Genomic DNA, 19,485 nt, shown 5'->3' with positions numbered 1-19,485 from the left:
ATGAAGTAACCATGAAGACATGATGAACTCATGATTAACGCATGATGAAGACATGATAACTCATGATGAAGTAACGATGAAGACATGATAACTCATGATGAAGTAACCATGAACTCATGATTAACGCATGATGAAGACATGATGAATTTCAGCCTGTGAACAGTCTGGATCTCCTGCAGAAAGTGTCAGCAGGTCGATTCTTAATTAAAAATTGATATTCAGGTCAACTGAAAAAATAAAGACGTGTTTATTAAATTCATGTCAACAAGTGTTGCCCTATTTGTTTTACGGGGGGAAAAAAAACAAATTCAGAAGTCCTTTAATTAATTTTGTTTATTGACCATTTTTATTATTCTCATTGATTAACATGCTTCGTTTTGTCGCTGTAGTCTGAAATAAAATGTTTCTACAATGTAAATGATAAAATTCATAAAATATATTTTGACAAACTAAATAAATGTATTTTCTGCATTCAAACAGTCTGTACCAAACCTTTATGAGTGAGAAAAGAAAAATTGAGAGACAATTGATGTTTGCATTGATATAACAAGAAAACTTGTATAAAGAAAATGAAAACTCTAAAATAAAAATAATCAGTTGATCAGTGTCGCATCACAACTAGAAACTCAAAGTTACAAACTAAAATAAAAATATAAAATTAGTTCGGTTGACAAAACTCAGCAGAGTCTCCGTGAACCCTAACTCCAGCGTGGAGCGGCTGAGTGAACGTGGTCTGGACTCTGTGGAGGAGAGTCCTGGTTTCAGAGACTCTGTAGAAGGACAGAACACCGGCTCTGTGGTCCAGGTACACTCCGATCCTGGAGGAACCAGGACCTGAGATGGAGGTTTTGATGTTGTTGTGCCAAAATCTAAAACTGTCTGGAGAACAACACAAAGCCCATGATTTGTCATTCCATCCAAATCCTGACTGAACTCCTGTTCTGCTGATATTCTTGTATGTGACTGCTACATCAGCAGCTGATCCTCTCCACTCCACCTCCCAGTAACAACGACCAGTCAGACTGTCTCTGCTCAGAACCTGCCAACAGTTAATGAATCTGTGTGAATGATCAGAATAAGACTGAGGTTGATTTATTCTTGTAACTTTTCTGTTCTCCTCTGACAGAAACAGATATTTATTTGCTGTGTTTGGATCCAGTGTGATGTCACATGAATATTTTAAGAATCCAGCTCTGCTCCTTGGTTCTGGTTCTGACAGTAAAACGTCCACCTCAGAGACAGTCAGTGAGATGTTTGTCCATGTGTCTCTCAGGGTGTCCTGCAGTTTGTCTCTGAGCTCCTCCACAGCTGCTGTCACGTCCTCAAAGTATCCCAGATGACGGATGTTGAAGCTGGATGAGTGTGGAGACTCACCCAGTACTGACACTGACTGGTAGTTGTGGAGAAACTGGTTGTGGTCCTCTGTGTGTGAGAGCTGCTTCAGCTCAGCATCTTTCCTCTTCAGCTCGGTGATCTCCTGCTCCAGCTTCTCTTGAAGTTCCAAGACTCGACCCACTTCAGTTTCCTGCTGGGATCTGATCTGCTGCTTCACATCAGAGCTTCTTGTCTGGATGAGACGGATCAGCTGAGTGAAGATCTCCTCACTGTCCTCCACTGTTCTATCAGCAGAGTGATGGATGGCCTCCACCTCCTGCTGAAGCAGCTCCACATCTTTCTCTCTGTCCTGGATCTCCTGCTGGATTGTCTCTCGTCTCACCTCGAGCTCGCTCTGCCTCTCGGTCCTCTCCGCTGCAGCTGAGACTGTGTCATGGCCTCTATGTTCATCCACAGGGCAGAGATAACAGATACACTTCTGATCAGTACGGCAGAACATCTTCATCACCTCATTATGACGAGAGCAGATGTTCTCCTGGAGGTTCTTGGAGGGCTCCACCAGCTTGTGTTTCTGAAATGGAGCTGAATCATAATGAGGCTGAAGGTGTTTCTCACAGTAAGAGACCAGACAGACCAAACAGGACTTGATGGCTTTCAGTTTTCTTCCAGAGCAGACATCACAGGCCACATCTTCAGGTCCAGCATAGCTGAGATCAGCAGGAGCAGCTTGGAGTCCAGTCTTCTTCAGCTGCTCTACCAGGACAGATAACATGATGTTTTTCTCCAGGACAGGCCTCGGTGTGAATGTTTTCCTGCACTGAGGGCAGCTGTGCATTCCTTTCTGATCCTCTTCATCCCAGTGGGTTTTAATACAGCTCATGCAGTAGCTGTGTCCACAGGGAACAGTCACCGGATCCTTCAGTAGATCCAAACAGATCGAACAGGAGAACGTTTCTGGGTCCAGCTGATCTCCTTTCTGCGCCATTTTATGTTTTAGTCAGCCTCTGTGTGAGTTCTTCAGAAGTGAAACTAGTCTGAACTTTGGAAATCACGTGTCTGTGCAGAGAGAATGAAGCCAATCAGCTCCAACATGCAGCCCTGTTGGTGACACCCACCTGAAGAGGGAACAAGGAGATATGAGGACAGACTGCATGGAGCTGCTGTGTTTTTATTTTTTTAAGAGGCTAAAACCAATATTAATCTGTCAAACAGAACCATATTCTTATCATGAAAATGTTGAACTAAGTCACAAATCCAAAGAGAAATGGAGCCTTTTTGTCAGATTGGTTTGGTTTACAGCCGCAGATGTCTCCCCCTGCTGGACAAAAGGTAGAATGCAGTTAAAAATGACCAACACCTCTAAAACTGGAGGGAACAAGGACAGAAGAGGCAGTGATTTGAGAAACACATGTCCTCTAAAACATCAGCTGCTCAGTTTATCTTTGAATATGTGTAAAGAAACTTGCTTTTTTTTTTTTTTATCTCTCCGTTTATTACAAAATGTTTTGTGACTGACAACCATTTTATCTTCATTCTTGTTGTCTGCTTTTGCAGAGTTTGTGTTTCCAATCAGACTGTTTAATGGATAACACTGATATTAAGTCAAAGCAGCTTTATGATCAAGTCAGTGTAAATAAATTCTGTTTATTCACCGAATATTCCCTCATCGGCCCACTCTGAGCCAACAAAAATATTCTGCCATGTTTCTTTTACAGCTCAGTGGCAACAAACCCCGTTAGATACTAAACAAATCGGAATTTATTCAATTGATTTTTGCAGGTTTGGAGGACAGGCTGTGTGTTGGGAAGCAAAAGGAAAAGACGAGGAAGTGCTGTAAGAAAGCACAGTCTATTTCTGTCTGGCCACAAAAGCTGCAGAGCAAGCTGCAGCGGAAGCATTTATAAACCTATTTTTTTTAGGATATAGTATTAGTTGTAGATACGTATAATGCAGTGATAAAGTACAATATTATATCCTAAAAAACTGGGTTGACAACAAATGATAATTGTGCTTACAAGGTAGTATAACTTAGTCTGAAATGTCTAATATAACAACTCTAGATGAAATATATAGGTGAACAGATTTGGCAAGAAACTGGTCAGTTTTGTCTCTTTATCACCCTTAACTAATGCATAATAAGCAGTTATTAATGATTTATAAAGTGTTTATAGAGGAATTAATAACATATCAATAAACTATTTATTAGCCGTCTACAATTGTAAAGTGGTACCCTATTTTTATATAGTTCTATCATATTTAGTTACTGCAGTACCAGAAAACAACCTCCACCATCATTAACATCAGAGGGTACATTTTGTCCCGTGATGATTGGACGCACATCGTTCAAGAAGAGGTCTTTGTATGTGTCCTCTCTCCACACAGGCCATCATTCCACAAAAAAAAACTTCAGCCCAGACATTTAAAATGGTTACAATTAGACCAAAGTTCATGCTCAATAATCCAGGTATAAAATCCAACAATGTTCAGTCAGGTCATCTGGACTGTTTCTTTTTTAAGATGATGTTTCGTCCTTCATCCAAAGGACTTCTTCGATCTGAGGAGCCATCAAACAAACTGATTCCCACAACAACAGCATACTCCATAGTGGGGGAAAAAAAAAACAGCTTGCTGATGCTAAGTAATGGTGTTACAATGAGGTTAAACGTTCATGCTTCCTGGCAGTAGTGTTGTTCTCCTTGTTCTTTATCCACAGTCTCGTTTGATTTCAGTTGAAATGATCCTCAATGTTGCTCCAGGTCTGCTTGAGGGATTTTAATCGTCTAACAGCATTCTCTGAAAACAGCATTTTAAAATAGTTTTATTACCACAGCTGTTATAATAGTTGATGCTTTTACAAGAAAAAAAACAAAAAAACTGCAAATTACATTTAAATGTTAAGATCCCAAACAAGCTGAGGAGGTGAGGATGGTGTGTGAGAAGATGATGGATGAGGCCGACCTGGACGTCTTTCACTCGAAGACTTCCAGCACGTGATTGTCAGAGCCCTGGACTTCCTCAGGTAAACCAGCGGTGGTAGAATATGTTATCAGTGATTAGATCTAATGACATGTATTTGTTTTGGTTCACATTACATAAGGATTTAAGGAATTCATTTAGACCAAAAGACCAACTGAAAATCCTGACATCTTTACACACCAACATTTTGTTCAAGCTTTTAGAAAAACAGCTTTATTTTGGTAAGTTCTTGGAGCACAATGGACTTAAACTCAACCAGGAGCAGCAGTTTATTTAAATCTACAGAAACGAAGCAGACGATCAGCAGGTGGAGGCCCGACTCGATTAAAACAGGCATCACCGAGGATCAGCCGCAGATTTGTTTAGTATCCAACAGGGTTTGTTTCCACTGAGCTGTAAAAGAAACATGGCAGAATATTTTGGTGGCTCACATGGGCCGACCGTGATGTAGCGCGACGTCAAATGGAAGCTCTTAAGTCAATATAAACACTGAAACAAACAAGTTTTATCCTTTTTTTTATTATTAATTAAACCAAAAGTACACATATTTACAAATTGTGGATACATTTTATATTGGTTTAGAAAGTACAGTACAGTTTAGGTACTTATTTGTCCCAGTTTTATCAACTCCCCATGCCCCACCCCAACCTTCACAACAGACAGAATGCAAATATGGCTGTTAAAAGATATGTTTATTAAAACTCGATAGGAATTTAAAGATATGTAAAAAGCAAAATATGCATTTTTCCAGGAGATATTGATACAGATTCAGTTCTGCACATCTGGTTCCTATGCTAGACTTCAACCTGCTGTCACTCAAACAAGAGAACAGCCATGTTTCAGTCCATTTCTGCTATTGGAAAAAAAAAAAAGGCTTCATGATGCTAAACTAAAGCTGAGGCAGTTTACAAACGACTGTGTCCTCTCTTCTTTCGGCTCAGTGACACAAAGCAACAAAAGCTCGCACGTTCGCCTGTACACGCAGACACGTTTGTGTGAAATTGCACAAATACGCACAGGTCCAACACTCACAAAGCACAGCTCAGCCATGACGCAACAGAACTGATGTTTAAAACGAACGGTCACGGTAGCAATGAGGTCCAAAACTGTGAACACAAAACTCAAGATTTTCAGTCAAAGCGACAAAACGTGAGGGGAAAAAACAAGACGGAAACAAAACGTGAGACATCTTGGAACATGGCAGATTTAATTCCACCCTGGTTTGTCTTCTGAAAATAAAAATACTGACACAAATTGACATTTGGATGAGTACGTAGGAGGCGTTTAGCATCAAACTCGAGGGCTACAAATATTACTGGAAACTAAAATACTTCACATGAACAGAATCGTATAAGTCACACTTCAATTTGGCAGACTGTAGCTTAGACACTGAAGCTTAAAACTTAGATAATCTATATGTATACACTCTGATAATATCAGTTTACATAAATTGGAAGCAACACTTCAAAGTGAACAGTAGAAAACAGCAGGAGAGGTCCCGTCATTGAGACGGAGGTGGTGTCAAGTCATGCATTGCAAAGACTGAAACGGTTTTGTTTGATTGTGAACCTGTCTCCTCTCACACTAGGATTTCTGGATAAAGTGCTTGGAGAGCAGAGATTACAGCGAGACCCTTCAGGTTTGAATTCTTTTAACAACCAGAGACGTCATTCAGCTTGTACTAAATCTGATAAGTGTAAAACAAGGTTCTTATTTTGTGAATTTGCTTTGATTTCCAGGTTTTAAGGCCCTTTTTGTCAGCCGAGTGCAAACATACAAACGTTCCACAGATAAATTGTTACATCCCGACCTTTTTACGCCATTTAATCGCTAAATCTTTACTCAAATACTGACGCTCCAGCTACTTTAGCTGATAGGAATAAGCTGGCAGCAGTGATGCAACGTTACTGTTTATTTCTTTGAAGCCTTCAGATTCAGTCATAAATTTAGTAGTTTTATCTAGAGTTTTGCTTTAAATTTGCACAAATTGGATTTTTTTTTTTTTATATATTTTTACTTTTTCCAAAGTTAAAACACAAACTGGTAACAACAAAATGTTAAAAAATTAAACCCAATGCTACTTCAGAGACCTTCAAACCACAAACTGCTCAGCTGACCTTGAGACAGCAGGGCAGACAAAATACGGACCATAATGCATTGCAACGCTGCTTCTTTTTTTAACACGGTGAAAACACTTGAGAGGCAGTGATGAGGGCAGGACGAAACACATTTTTCAGTCACATTAAATGATTGTCAACAACTACACACAGACCAGCGGGACGAACTCAACCTAACTACTGATGGACTTCAGATTTGTTGATGTGGTTCTCAGCTGCTGATGTTAAAATGAATAAAAGTGCAACTGTTTCACTGGAGTTCAAGCCATCAGCCTCTGGTTGACTTTTATAACAGAAAAAAAGGGGGGAAGCTCTGTTAAAAATAAATCTAAGCATCACACTTCCAAAATATTACTATAATAAACGCTTTTTATAAATCACTGTTGTGCTACCAGTTATGTAAAATATGAGTACAGAACAAAGACATTAAGAAAATATAAGGTCATTTTGAGTGAAATAGAACATTTGGATCAAACTTTGTGCCGATTCTTTAGCCAGCTAAGCACTCGGACTCATGAAGTCAACTGGTCCTCTTAAAATGGAAGAGATGGGAGTCCTGGAAGCTTTAGAACAGGAAGAGAGGAGGGGAAGTCCTCCATTTATGGACAATAGTGGTTTTTGCAGGTTTGGAGGACCGGCTGTGTGTTGGGAAGCAAAAGGAAAAGACGAGGAAGTGCTGTAAGAAAGCACAGTCTATTTCTGTCTGGCCACGAAAGCTGGGATCCTCAGAGCAAGCTGCAGCGGAAGAAGCTGGTCTTTTTCTGAGGCTCGGAGATTTTAACTCCGTGACTGCTGCTCTGAGGCGTGTTGGCTTCCTGCAGCAGACCAAGAAAGACAGGTATTTGTATGCATGTCCAAAAGTGAGTATAACAGTCAAACAATGAATGGAATAACTGTTGGTTGTCCAAAACGAATACAGTATATTGTTCTTTTAAAAATACTAAAAGAAATGTAGTCCAAAATGTCTTTTCTCACCATTTTTGAGTCCATTTTCGACTTGATGTCTCTGGCAAGAGTCAAAAACGCCTGTGAAACCAAATAAATCAAAAAACTTGTTATTTTTCCTAACAGTAGCAGTTTGAAATAGTTGGTATTACAGTAGTCCCTCGATTATTACGGGGGATCCGTACCCTGAAGCCTGGCGATAAGTGAACAACGAAGTAGGAATAGTAGTACAAGTAGGAAGTAGCTTATTTTAGTATTTATACATAAAAATATAAAAAGTGTTTTAAACCCTTCGCACACTCTTGCAATATTCTAAACGTTTCTAAGCTCTAAACGCTCTAAAAAAGCACAGAATGTCATGATTTCAGCTCTCTGCCTCTGCTGCACTCTCAGCCACGCCCATTTCTCAGCTCTTTGCGGAGATCAGCTGATCAGCTGCAGGAGGAAGCTTCTCCCACAGCTGTGGGCTGCACACAAGTGCTAAATCATTTAAAATAATTGATTTTAAATTAAAAAATCCATGCCGATGGTGCAGCTCATCCATCAGCCAGCCATTGTGTGTCTTACTTTGAAAAACCGTGATAGAGCGAGTCAGTGGAAAAACGAACCGCGAAGTAGTGACTTTGTTCAGATTTGATCAGTCACACATGAAAGCAGTTTACTGTCAGATTAGTGGAAATAGTACGTGTCTGAAAGGGGCTCTAAATTAAATATAACACGGGATGGTTTTATTACATTAATGTAAATGACTAAATAAAAAGTCAAGAACAGGTTTTCTTTAAGAAGGAGTGACTCACATTTTCCACATTGATGTTGGACTTGGCGCTGGTCTCCATGAACTTGATCCCATACTCTAGTGCAAGCTAAAACAATAATTTATGAAATTGTATTTTATTAGCAATAAAGTGCTCGTCTTACATCAGTACCAAGAAAAACCTTTATACATCCAAGTTCTCACCTTCTCCCCTCTCTCTTTGGACACCTGCCTCTTGTCATTAATGTCACATTTATTGCCAAGAACCATCTTCTCAACATCCGCTGATGCATGCTAAATGAAGGAAGATGTTAAATGTTGCGCGGAACAACAGAAGCTTATAATGTACTGTAGCAATCACGTAAAGAAAGTTACATTTGTAGCACTACATACTTCCTCTATATTCCTTATCCAGTTCTTGATATTTTCAAAGGACTTCTCATTTGTGATGTCGTAGACGAGCATGATGCCCTGTGAAAAACAGACAATTATATGTTTTACAATAAATATAACTTAAGAGAACAGTTTCAAAAGAAAGTTTTGTTGGTTTGGACAAATCATCACCATTGCGCCTCTGTAGTACGCTGTTGTGATTGTTCTGAAGCGCTCCTGACCGGCTGTATCCCTGAAAGAGTGCAGTACATGGGGGTTAAAATATACAGTATGTATGAAAAACAGTTGGTGGGAACCATCCTATAGATTTCAACAATGCATTTAGGTTAAAAGAGGAAAATATGAAGTAGTTGGTTTATGTTGAATAGACATAAAGCAAACCTTTCATTAGTAAAAAAAAAAATAAGAAGAATGTATTGGCTCAATCATATGAAATTATGTTAATTAAAAGGGAAAAGACAAATAAACCCATAGACTGTTCTTATGTTATAGAGGGTAAAGCGTGTAACTTTGTACAGAGGAGAAGAAGCTGGTTTATCTGCACATTTTCTGACTTCTTCCTCTGGTCCGCACACTGCTGCCTTTGTGTTCAAAACACTAATAAAAGGTTATTGTTCAAAATGTATGTAGCAACGTCTCGCATTCTAAGCGTCTGTAAAACTCTGCACAAGACCTGAAATTCCAAGTCCATCCTGTTTTACTCTTGGACTCCTGACATGCTTGCAGTGTCTCAGTGCTGCATTTAAAACTATAATCACATCAAGGAAGTTTCATAATCTTTAACATTATTTCCACTGACAGTGCTTTAATTATGGCCATGTATCGATTTGGGTATTCGTGTGTAAAAGCTTGGTATTTTTTCTTGTAGACTTTTATCTGCACATCTACATCTGTGCACGTATTTGTTTAAAAGATGAACATTTCATTACAAAATCAGTGACTCCATGTTTTGAGTAATAAGTTGTTTTTTTATGCTTATGTATTTATGAATTGTTGCATATTTTTTGCACAAACAACTAAATGAACACATTCCAAAAAGTATTAAAACAATATTTTTTCAGCCAAAAGTAAGCCACAAAGTAAATGCATTCTTAGGTTAACAAGTTATTTTATTGCAGAAGGCAAAACGTTTAGTTATGAATATAAAATCAGTTGTTAAAACTTTATTTTATCATATTTAAGAACTCTTAATGTATCTTTTTTAAGGGTTTTGTAGCACCTCATGTTAGGAAGACTGTGTGCCACGTCCACTGTACTTGTACAGCATTAAATAAAACCGGCCCTGATGCAATTTATTTTTGCAGCATTCATTAAAAGACAAACAAACAAAAAAACTCTTACCATATCTGTAACTTTATCTTCTTCCCGTCGAGCTCTATCGTCCTAATCTTGAAATCTATGCCTGCAGGAAATAACTCGGGGTTATGATTTTGATACCGGAAGCGACCAAATACAAAAACTGATTCCACAATAATAAAAGAGAATACGCTTAAAGATAGTAACCGAACAGCAAACTCTAGGAGGGCAAGTATTAAAGTGAAACAACGTGTTTATTTACAGGATTAGCCAACTATAATGTGGGTTTTCCCCGGTTGCCTTTCCAGCAAGTAGACGCATCCGCAGAGGCAGTCCATCTGCTCTGTTAACACACAAAACGATAGTTTACATTACACCGAAAACACGTACCTATTGTCGAAATAAACGTCGAGTTGAAGGCGTCTTCTGAAAACCTGAAGAGGACACAGGTTTTCCCGACACCAGAATCCCCGATTAACAGTAATTTGAACAAATAGTCGTACGTTTTCGCCATACTTGATATTATTGCGGAAATCCCGCCCGGCGAAGACAGGATGTAGAAGAACCAAAATGGCGCCCCCTGCTGGCCGAGTCTTTTTATTATTTTTTTTAATTTTTTATTGACAATAAAAGTGTTAACAAAATTGCAAAATTAATATCAACATTATAAAACAAAATGAACAAGACAATAATGCCAGGGGGTTATAAAGCGAACACAAATACATACATACTCACATTTAAAATAAAAAATAAGTCACAAAGTGCTGAAGTGGGTCCACATATCACTTGTTTTAATGGCTTTACTATTGTTTGAATACTGAAGTGTTCGGATATATTGTTTGAATTCCTCTTTAAAGACCAAAAAAAAAAAAAAAAAAAAAGGTTTCTGATTTGAGAATTTAGATTTATGTATATGATATTTTGCAACTAATAAAACTAGGTTGATAATATAATGGTTTGTTTTATTAGTGGGATAGGAGAATAATCCAAACAGTACATCTACATAAGTAAGGGAAAAGTCAAAAATAATATTTTGGGAAATAAAAGTGCAAATATCTTGCCAGAAAGTGCATAAAGGACATGACCAGAATAAATGACAGAGATCTTCTTCACAGAGTTGGCAGAATGAGCCGTTCATGTCAATGTCCTTTTTGTATCGTTGAAGGAAAGACTTGCAGGGATAAAAACGATGGGTAATATTAAAGGATACTTCTTTGATCGTATTGATAACCAAATATTTAGAAGGAAGGCACCAGATTTTTTTCCAGTTCAGGTCTGATACAAGGTTATTCCAATAAGAGACACTATTTGGAACAGAGACCATGTCCTTGTAGAATAAGGCACGTATATCACGGTTGTTTTTTTTTTGTCTTTTTAGTGGAAAAACAGATTTGACCAATACTAGAGTCAGCAGGGTTCAAACTTGGTGGAGTCACTAAAGAAGTTATAGAGGACCTAAGAAGCATTATAACACCAGACGGGATAGCGTCAAAAACAAACGCATATTCCTTTGGTGGTATAGGAATGCCAAATTTGCTTATAAATCCAGAATAAGACAATAGAACACCATTAGGATTAAATATGCTGGCCTAGTCTGCACATGCAGCTCAGCGCCATGATGACGTCACCGATAAACTATGAGAAGAAAGGTTTTTGTACTTTTTGTAAGGTAATTTTTTTTATTCTAATAGAGGTTATATTTCATAACTCTAAAAATGTTCTTTACTCATCACACTCATTAACCAAAAAAAAAAAAAAAAAAATAGATGTACTTTATTACTTGTGAAAATAAAAAAACACTACAAAATAAAATGCTTCAATTTAATTAAGTTTTTTTTTCTCCTCCAAAGGTTACTGTTGCATCCTTTCTTCTGAAAATGTTGAACAAATCATGTTTTTTGTCGTAGTATGTATATAAATATTTCTATTCAGTGCCCTGAGATGACTTCTGTTGTGACTTGGCGCTATATAGATAACCTGAATTGCATTGAACTGTAATTTTGGTAAATTCATGATCGAGCGACAAAGCTATAATGTCCATTAGACTTTTACAGATATAATGCGTTTACTCAAAGTCAGTATTTTGTGGTACTAAGTCATGTTTACTTGCAGGTCTTTGCCTCTAATTGACTTTTATAATTTTCATTTGTGTATATTTTCCGTACCATCACTGACTATGGCCTCCTTATCCAACGATATTAGAAATTGTTCTTAAGTTTGTTTCATCTTTGCATTCGCTTTTATCTACTTATTCTACCACAGACACCCGATGTATTTGGGCATGTAGTACTTGGATTTTCACATTCATTGGTGTCTGAAAAGATCCTAAAACTGTGGGACTATGACCAGAAGTTTCCTAATTTCCATAATCCAGAAGTCCATATGTTTAAGTAAAGAGTAAAATCAACATTGGATTTTTACAGATTATTCAGAATTCCAAAACCTCATACCTTTTTAACTCCTTTTCTGACAACCAGTCCACACTTGAAGTGGTTTTACTGACACTGGGTAACACATAGTCCTCTAAAAATGTTTCCATAATCTTATTTTAATGTAGTTTTTTCATGTTTAGGGATTACAATATTAAAGACATCAAAGTTGACCCACAGTACAATCACCCTCCACCATTTTTAACTGTAGACAGGACATTTTGTCCCCTGCAATGATTGGATGCACCACTTTCAATATTTTTTAGGTGTCCTCTGTCCACATAGGACATCGTTCCACAAAAACTTTAGCCCATAAATAAAAACAGTTAAAATTAGGGTTAATCTTTATTGCTTCATGTCAATAGTGTTGTCCTCCTCGTTCTTTATCCACAGCCTCAGTTGGCATCAGTTGAAATTGTCTTCCACGTTGCTCCAGGTCAGCTTCAAGGCCTTCAGATGTCTGGTACAAACTGTTTTTACATTTCAGTGCTTGCTTCCAAAAACATTCATTCACATCGCCAAATCTAGCACCAGATAAGAATTATATTGTGATTATCTTGACTGTGTGGTGCTGCAAAAAAATCAGGTTGCAGAATGTTGTAGCTGAACTAAACTACACTAATGCAGTCGTTTAAGAGGTTAGTCTTGATAGCTTGTGCTGTTTGAAACATTTTCTTGTTTGAACTGGGGGTAAATGTATTTGCAATGACAAAATCATAAATCAGTGCCATTTCAGTTGTGGGAGCTAAGATTACGTAACTCCAACAGCATGTCAGTCTCTTACAGAAAACACAATGCATGTTCATGCATGTAAACTCCCTGTGAGCTTTCTCAGTTTTTCTACTTCACTGCCTCGGGGTCACAGAAAGAAAAGTGCAGAACAGCACCTTCACAGAAAGGACAAGCATCATCATCAGCAGCGACAGTATCGAGACGGGCATCATCATGAGCTTTATTTGTGCTCTCAGTTTGGTCTAAAACACAATTTCTAGCACCAATACTGAAATTGTTTGGACCCAAAACCATAAAAAAAAAGAAAAAGAAACATAAATACATAAATGGGCTACATGTGTTTAACAAAGGTAGGCGTGAAATTACAAGAATGGATGGCATGGTGTAGAAAAAAAATCTCTTACAAAAAACAAAGTTTGTTTCTCCGTTTACTCGATGTTCTGTTTGATGTTTTACAAGCTGTTGAGCTCCTGCAGAGTTTGGTCCAGGACTTGGTGCATTCTTACGTTTTCCTCTTTCGCTTGCGAGAGGCTCTCTGCAATAAAAACGGAGCAGCAGATGGAAAATGTAACACAACTTGTCAGAACAGACGAATTAATCTGCAAAGTGTTGAGACGTGAGGCGTTAAAGCAACAGTTCAGATCTTTTAAAGCGGGGTTCTGTGGAAAGGTTTTGAACAAATAATATCTTACCTGTTTTAGACAGCTCTTTGAACATTCAGTTTGGAGAAACCGTTTAATTCTTACCAGACTGGTGAGCTAACAGCTTGTCGAGTCACTAAGATTTTATGAATGCTATTTCAGGAACTGTTATGCCTCCTTAAATTTTACATCGTTTTTTTTCCTCACATTTTTTTGCAAGCTTGGGGCACTTCCTGTGGGAAAATCATATATACCGTATTTTCTGGCGTATAAGTCGCATCAGTCAAAAAAGCATCACGAAGAGGGAAAAATAAACATATAAGTTGCTTCTGTGTATAAGTTGCATTTATTTTGCATCACCGCTGAACCCCTAAGTTTATTATGCGCTTATTAAATGGTCAAAACAGCTTCATTTCGCCTGGGCAGCGCGGTGCCATCCATCCATCCACCAATATATCATCCATCCATCCATCCACCAATATATCATCTATCCATCCATCCATCCACCAATATATCATCCATCCATCCATCCATCCATCCATCCATCCATCCATCCATCCATCCATCCATCCGGGTCTGAGCCACTAGCTTTCCAGCATTCCTCCGTCTCCACCAGCTGATTGAAGTGAGCGTGCATGGGAGGACTCGTTGTTGCAGTTCTTAAAAATTTAAAGCATCAGTCAAAAATTGCATTATGAATATGGAAATAAAAATAAAATGTATATAAGTCGCTTCAGCGTATAAGTCGCAGAACTGATAAATCTATGCAAAAAACGGCAACTTATACACCAGAAATTACGGTACATCTACTGGACTAACTGTAATGCGAAACTGAAAACATACAGGTTCATTAAATGTTTTTGTGAGCTAATTTGACTTTAATTATTGGAGTAGCTTTAAGATGGCAGCCGTCCACTTTGGATCACTTTAGTCTTTGGTTTCATACCAGAGCGGGTCAGAATTAAACTCTGCTCCTTCCTACAGAGGTTGTTCAAATCTTTAACAGGTTAAGTATTATTAGTTCATAACTTTTCTGCAAAGCCTCACTTTAAAAGATCGTAAACATCATTGTGATAAAAAATAACAATAATCCAGTGGAATATATGCACAGGTAATTCTGGCCTTCTTGTAGACAGAAGACAGAAAACGGAGGCGTAAAAGAGTTTTTATTGTGCTTCAGTTCAGCGCAAAACAAGCAGAAAGTAGTGAGAGGGAAAAAGGGAAGAGGCAAAGTTTTTCTAAGAAAAGAGAGACAAACGGGGAGTAAAGACAAGATGAGCTTCACAAGGTGTTCATATCATTGAGGGCATGATCCAGCTCCTCGCTGATAGCCTTGTATTTCAGCTTCTGCGTGTACAACTCGTCTGCAGGCCGGAAGGCAGAGAAAGGAGGATGAAACGGTTCAGAGAAGAAGTGCAGGCCGAGGAAAAGGAGAAAAGACAAAGGAATGAAAATTAAACATCAGCTTTAGGAATGACTGAAACAAATGCTCAGTAAAGAAGAATGGATTGTGACAAAGACTTGAAGGAAAGTGTACCTTCTAGGTCATCTATGGTCTTTTCGAGCTTCGCCACTGTCCTTTCAGCAAATTCTGCACGAGTTTCCGCCTTTTACAAAAGAAACACATGAATCATCTAGACACGGACTAAAAGAGTACAATCATCTTAAAAAAAAAAGGTATATTTACGTCCTTAAGTCTGTCATTCAGGACTTTAATCTCCTCTTCATACTTGTCTTCTTTCTCAGAGTACTAAACAAAAAGGAGCAAGAAAATAATTTCACTACTACCAAATATATTTTATATCTTTTATAAAGTGATCTGAGTGTAAAGGTGTAAGCTGGGAGGAGCTTTACCTTATCAGACTGAGCCTCTAGAGACTTCAGGTTGTTGGTGACGTTTTTCAGCTCTTCCTCCAGGTCGTTGCACTTCCTGCAGGTGAAATTCACGCCGTACATTTATAACAATTGAATAAAACCTGCCAGCGACTTAGTTTTCTCATCGCGACTGTGCTTACGTCTCAGCGATTTCTGCCCGCTCTTCTGCCCTCTCCAGGTCCCCTTCGAGGATCACCAGCTTGCGAGCAACCTGCCATCACAAAGATGCGTTACAGACGAGCAAAAATATAAAAAAAAAATAACGCCAGAGCTGTTTGAAAGAACTGGGAATCAGCTGATCTCTGGGTCTGTACCTCCTCATATTTGCGGTCGGCCTCCTCGGCGATGTGTTTGGCCTCTTTGAGCTGCATTTCCTGAATCTCCATCTTCTCCTCGTCTTTCATGGCTCTGTTCTCGATGACCTTCATGCCTCTGAAGACGAGAATGATACACAACCTTTAGTTCTACAGCCATAGCCTATTGAAGCAATAAAACTTGTAGACTTGTTAAGACTTCACTTTCATTGTAAACATAAAATAAAATCAGGTTAGCAATGACGCTAAGATAAACTACTTTGATCCATTAACTTGCCTCAATAATTTCAGTGAAAATGTGAAAGATTCAAGACTATTCTGTTACATTCCTTTGCTTTGGTTCTGATGCTCTTTGCAATGCAGACTGGTTCAGATCAAAATGGTACTACCGTATTTTGCGCTGCATACAAGTCGCAGTTTTTTTGCATAATTTGCAAGCCCTGCGAATTATACGTCCAAGCGACGTATTTATGTTTTTTTCTCCCATATTTATAAATCAATTTTTGGTTGAGAGATGACCGTTTTCATTCACTCTGACAGAAAATATTGACCACTACCATTTCCAGCCACTAGATGGCACCAGAGTTGTTTCCTATTTCTGATTTCCTCCCTGTCTGCGCACAGAGGCAGCGAATACTTTTGAAATTCAGCTGATTTGACCGTCAAGTTCAACTGAGACACACCTTTACTATAAAGCTGAGCAAACAAATAATTGTTTTTAGGTGGTTATCTTGTTAAATTTAAAAGTTATGCACAGCGAGTCGCCCTATGCACCTTCCTATTTCGGCGTATTGCAGCTGATTTGACCGTCAAAGTGTGTTGTCAGCGATGACACATAATGCAGTAGACTTATACGGCGAAGAGACATATTTATGAATTTTTCCATTTAATTAGATATATTTGGACTGATCCAACTTATAGGGAGGTGTGTGACGTTTACGGTAGTTAAGGATATGTGTGGCGCTTCAACATCAGGAGTAAACTCTTTAATAAATGCTTCTGGATTGTCACCTTTCACTCTCATCTGCTGCCTTCTCAGCCTCCTCCAGTTTCTGCAGGGCTGTGGCCAGTCTCTCCTGAGCTCGGTCCAGTTCCTCCTCCACCAGCTGGATGCGTCGGTTCAGGGATGCCACTTCGCCCTCCGCCTTTAGCCACACAAAGGGAGAATGACAGAGAGAGAGGTCGGAGGTCAGTCAAGAAAGATTAAAGCGGAAGGATATAACTTTAAATGCAGGATATATGTTAAATATATGGTGATGAATACCAGATTTACAATCAACTGTTCAAAATGTTGAGCGTAAACTGTTTTTAAGATTTTTGTGATACGGTTACATGTTTAAAAAAAAAAAAAAGCTTTAAAGCTCATGAAAATGTATGAGCAGATGAGAATTAGTGATGCTCAGTGGGTTTTATGTGCAACATAGCTCAGTTGTGCCACCAGAAAAAGGGAAAAAACTCAATTTTAGGATGCAACTACGCATATTTTTTATGTTTTAAATACTGCACAGCAGGAACTTTAAGCACTTTTAGGACTCCCAGGAATCAGCATGTTCAGGGCCTCGCCCTTCGTTGTCACTTGGCTTGCATCACACCCAACCTTGACGGCTCTCGCTGCAGGTGGCAGCTCCTTGAGCTTGGCCCTGCGAAGCCCCAGGACAACAGGCAAGTTCCACTCTCTAGGTCTGGCTACAGAAGGGGGCCCCGGTTTCACCTTTCCAGGTGAGGATTCCTGTGTCCCCCTCAAAAGGAGTCAGTTGAAGTGATTTGTGCATTTGATTAGGAGGACTCCTGGGACGCCGCCCTATGGAGGTGTTGGACCCTCCACGAGGGGTGTTGTTAGGGAGAGTGATGTCTGAGTTTCACACTACTTGAGAATTTCTTTGATGGATTTTTATTGTTATTCTTAACACTGAAACTAAAACCACCCTCATTCTGGGCCCTTAACCCCCCCCATCTGCTCCCAAACAGGTCTCTCATCCTCGTTACTCAGTGAAACCTGCAGCCTCCATGACCTGACCAGGGATGAATTGTCAAGAGTCTACACCTGAATATTATAAGTTGTTATTGAGTCAGCGCACTAAGGCAGCACAATATAAGAAAAACATGGGGTATTATTATAATGACATCTGTTGTAATACAATTACTTCTTCCATCTGTCCTATCACAGTAATCGTAACACTTTTCATGGTCTTTAGAATCACAAGTACTACCATCAAAACCAGGCATCAAGACCTTTCAAGATCCACTGGTTTGGGAACTTTATTACCATTATGCTTGTAATATCTATGATTTATTGAAGTCTAAACAGTCTATTGGGACATTAATATAATATTGAGTGCATTAATATTTCAATCCTAATAAGATTTTTTTACTTTGTGCATCACGGCACTGATAACTGATCACAGAATGTTAGGTTTAATGAACGCAAATCATTTCATTTATAATAAAGCAACTCAGTGGGATGTTTGCACATAAATACTGTAAATGTTTGCTCCCAGTTGTGGACTCGGTAAAATGCACCTTATTTGTGCAACTTTTGATAAAATTCCAGATCTGAAGTCATGTTCATGCCAACAGCCTGACTGATTTGTCCTGACTTGCAGACGGAGGCCTGATCTGCACAGATTCAAGATTTCATTACTTGCATTAAAAAAATGGTCTAAAAAATTTTTCCCGATGAGAAACCAACTGGGAGGAGTTGTGGGGTTCAGTTTGTTGCTCAAGAGCAATCCGAGGATTGACTGAGCTGCCCCTGATCGGCCATGAATCATCCCTGCTCTCCTTTCCTTATGGCGGCTCTCGGTTTCACCTTTAGCAGCCGGAACAACCTGTGGACTTTGCAGCCTGAGCAGACAGTTTGAAAATGTGCTGACAGTGGGAGGAAAAAAAAAAAAACGCGAGAGACAATTTAACCCTGAAAACCCTGAAATGTCACAGCTGGCTCCTGTTTCCTGAAGGGTTGAAATCCCAGATAACCATGTCTGTTCTCTTCTTCCTGTGTGCTGAAGAGGAGGAGGAGGAGGATTAGAGCTCCCTTCAGAAAGGCTTTTGAGTCAAAAGGTATAAGACTCAAAGTGAAACAGAGACTTCTCGTTGTTTGAAACTGTTGCTATAGTGAATTAAAGGTCTAGCATTCCTCAAAGTAATGCCCATTTCCTGTCGACATCCATGATAGTTTTAATTCAAGATGGCCGTCACAGCCATATCTCATTAATGCTCGGAGTATGTGTTTAGGATGACTCTCAGTTACGACTACTCAAAATTTTAGCTCCATATCAGTAAACATAATTGAGTTTTAGCCATTTTTGTGCAGGCTATTGTCGATTGGCTGTGGAGGCCATCTTGAATTGGAGTGACTCCAAAATTCAAAGAGTTGTAGATATGCATACAGTAATTGGGTTCTGAGAGTTTTATTAAAATCAGATGAGAGGTGTGTGAGATATTTTACTAACAGACAAACCAAGATGTTAACATTTGGAGCAAAAGTTTTAGATGAATATCTTGCGTAACGTGTAGAGCTCAGAGGACGCGTTGGGGACGACTCCCAGCTACCTCCACACCAAACCTGAGCTCAACATCTGTAAAATTGACAGAGTTGTAGCAATTTATGTGTTAGCTAAAGTCCCTTAGCTGTGGCGGCCATCTTGAATGGGTCTGGCTCCAAAAAGTTCAACAGTT

The 19,485-nt window shown here is 38.9% G+C and overlaps 3 protein-coding genes across 4 annotated transcripts in view; all 3 read right to left on the bottom strand.

Annotated features, from left to right (window-relative positions):
• Window positions 1-658: 658 nt before the first annotated feature.
• LOC119415209 (tripartite motif-containing protein 16-like) lies at window positions 659-2,328 on the bottom strand. Its single transcript, XM_037682366.1, has one exon. It carries the CDS (start codon window positions 2,318-2,320, stop codon window positions 659-661), a length of 1,662 nt encoding a protein of 553 aa, XP_037538294.1. The 5' UTR covers window positions 2,321-2,328.
• A 3,993-nt stretch (window positions 2,329-6,321) lies between these two features.
• Window positions 6,322-10,352, bottom strand: LOC119415211 (ras-related protein Rab-8A). The gene is made up of 8 exons (XM_037682370.1): window positions 10,207-10,352; window positions 9,862-9,922; window positions 8,692-8,752; window positions 8,521-8,598; window positions 8,332-8,421; window positions 8,171-8,236; window positions 7,404-7,454; window positions 6,322-7,243 (listed from the first exon to the last, which is right to left on the bottom strand). Exons 1-8 carry the CDS (start codon window positions 10,328-10,330, stop codon window positions 7,154-7,156), a joined length of 621 nt encoding a protein of 206 aa, XP_037538298.1. The 5' UTR covers window positions 10,331-10,352; the 3' UTR covers window positions 6,322-7,153.
• Window positions 10,353-12,577: 2,225 nt separating this feature from the next.
• LOC119415210 (tropomyosin alpha-1 chain) overlaps window positions 12,578-19,485 on the bottom strand; it is a 14,712-nt gene continuing 7,804 nt past the window's right edge. The window contains exons 3-9 of one of the 2 annotated variants that reach the window (XM_037682367.1): window positions 16,819-16,952; window positions 15,808-15,925; window positions 15,634-15,704; window positions 15,473-15,548; window positions 15,306-15,368; window positions 15,156-15,225; window positions 12,578-13,512 (exon numbers count right to left, since the gene is read on the bottom strand). In XM_037682367.1, the coding sequence (XP_037538295.1) occupies window positions 13,430-13,512; window positions 15,156-15,225; window positions 15,306-15,368; window positions 15,473-15,548; window positions 15,634-15,704; window positions 15,808-15,925; window positions 16,819-16,952 (615 nt within the window). In that variant the 3' untranslated portion in view covers window positions 12,578-13,429. Of the gene's footprint in view, window positions 13,513-14,773; window positions 14,983-15,155; window positions 15,226-15,305; window positions 15,369-15,472; window positions 15,549-15,633; window positions 15,705-15,807; window positions 15,926-16,818; window positions 16,953-19,485 lie in introns of those variants that run through there. The other variant, XM_037682369.1, reaches the window with a different exon arrangement.

Source organism: Nematolebias whitei, chromosome 9 (assembly GCF_014905685.2).
Source record: "Nematolebias whitei isolate Nwh7 chromosome 9, NemWhi1, whole genome shotgun sequence".
In the NCBI taxonomy this organism is placed as follows: domain Eukaryota; kingdom Metazoa; phylum Chordata; class Actinopteri; order Cyprinodontiformes; family Rivulidae; genus Nematolebias; species Nematolebias whitei.
Note: the sequence above shows the minus strand (reverse complement) of the source record. Positions and strands in the feature narration are given on the sequence as shown.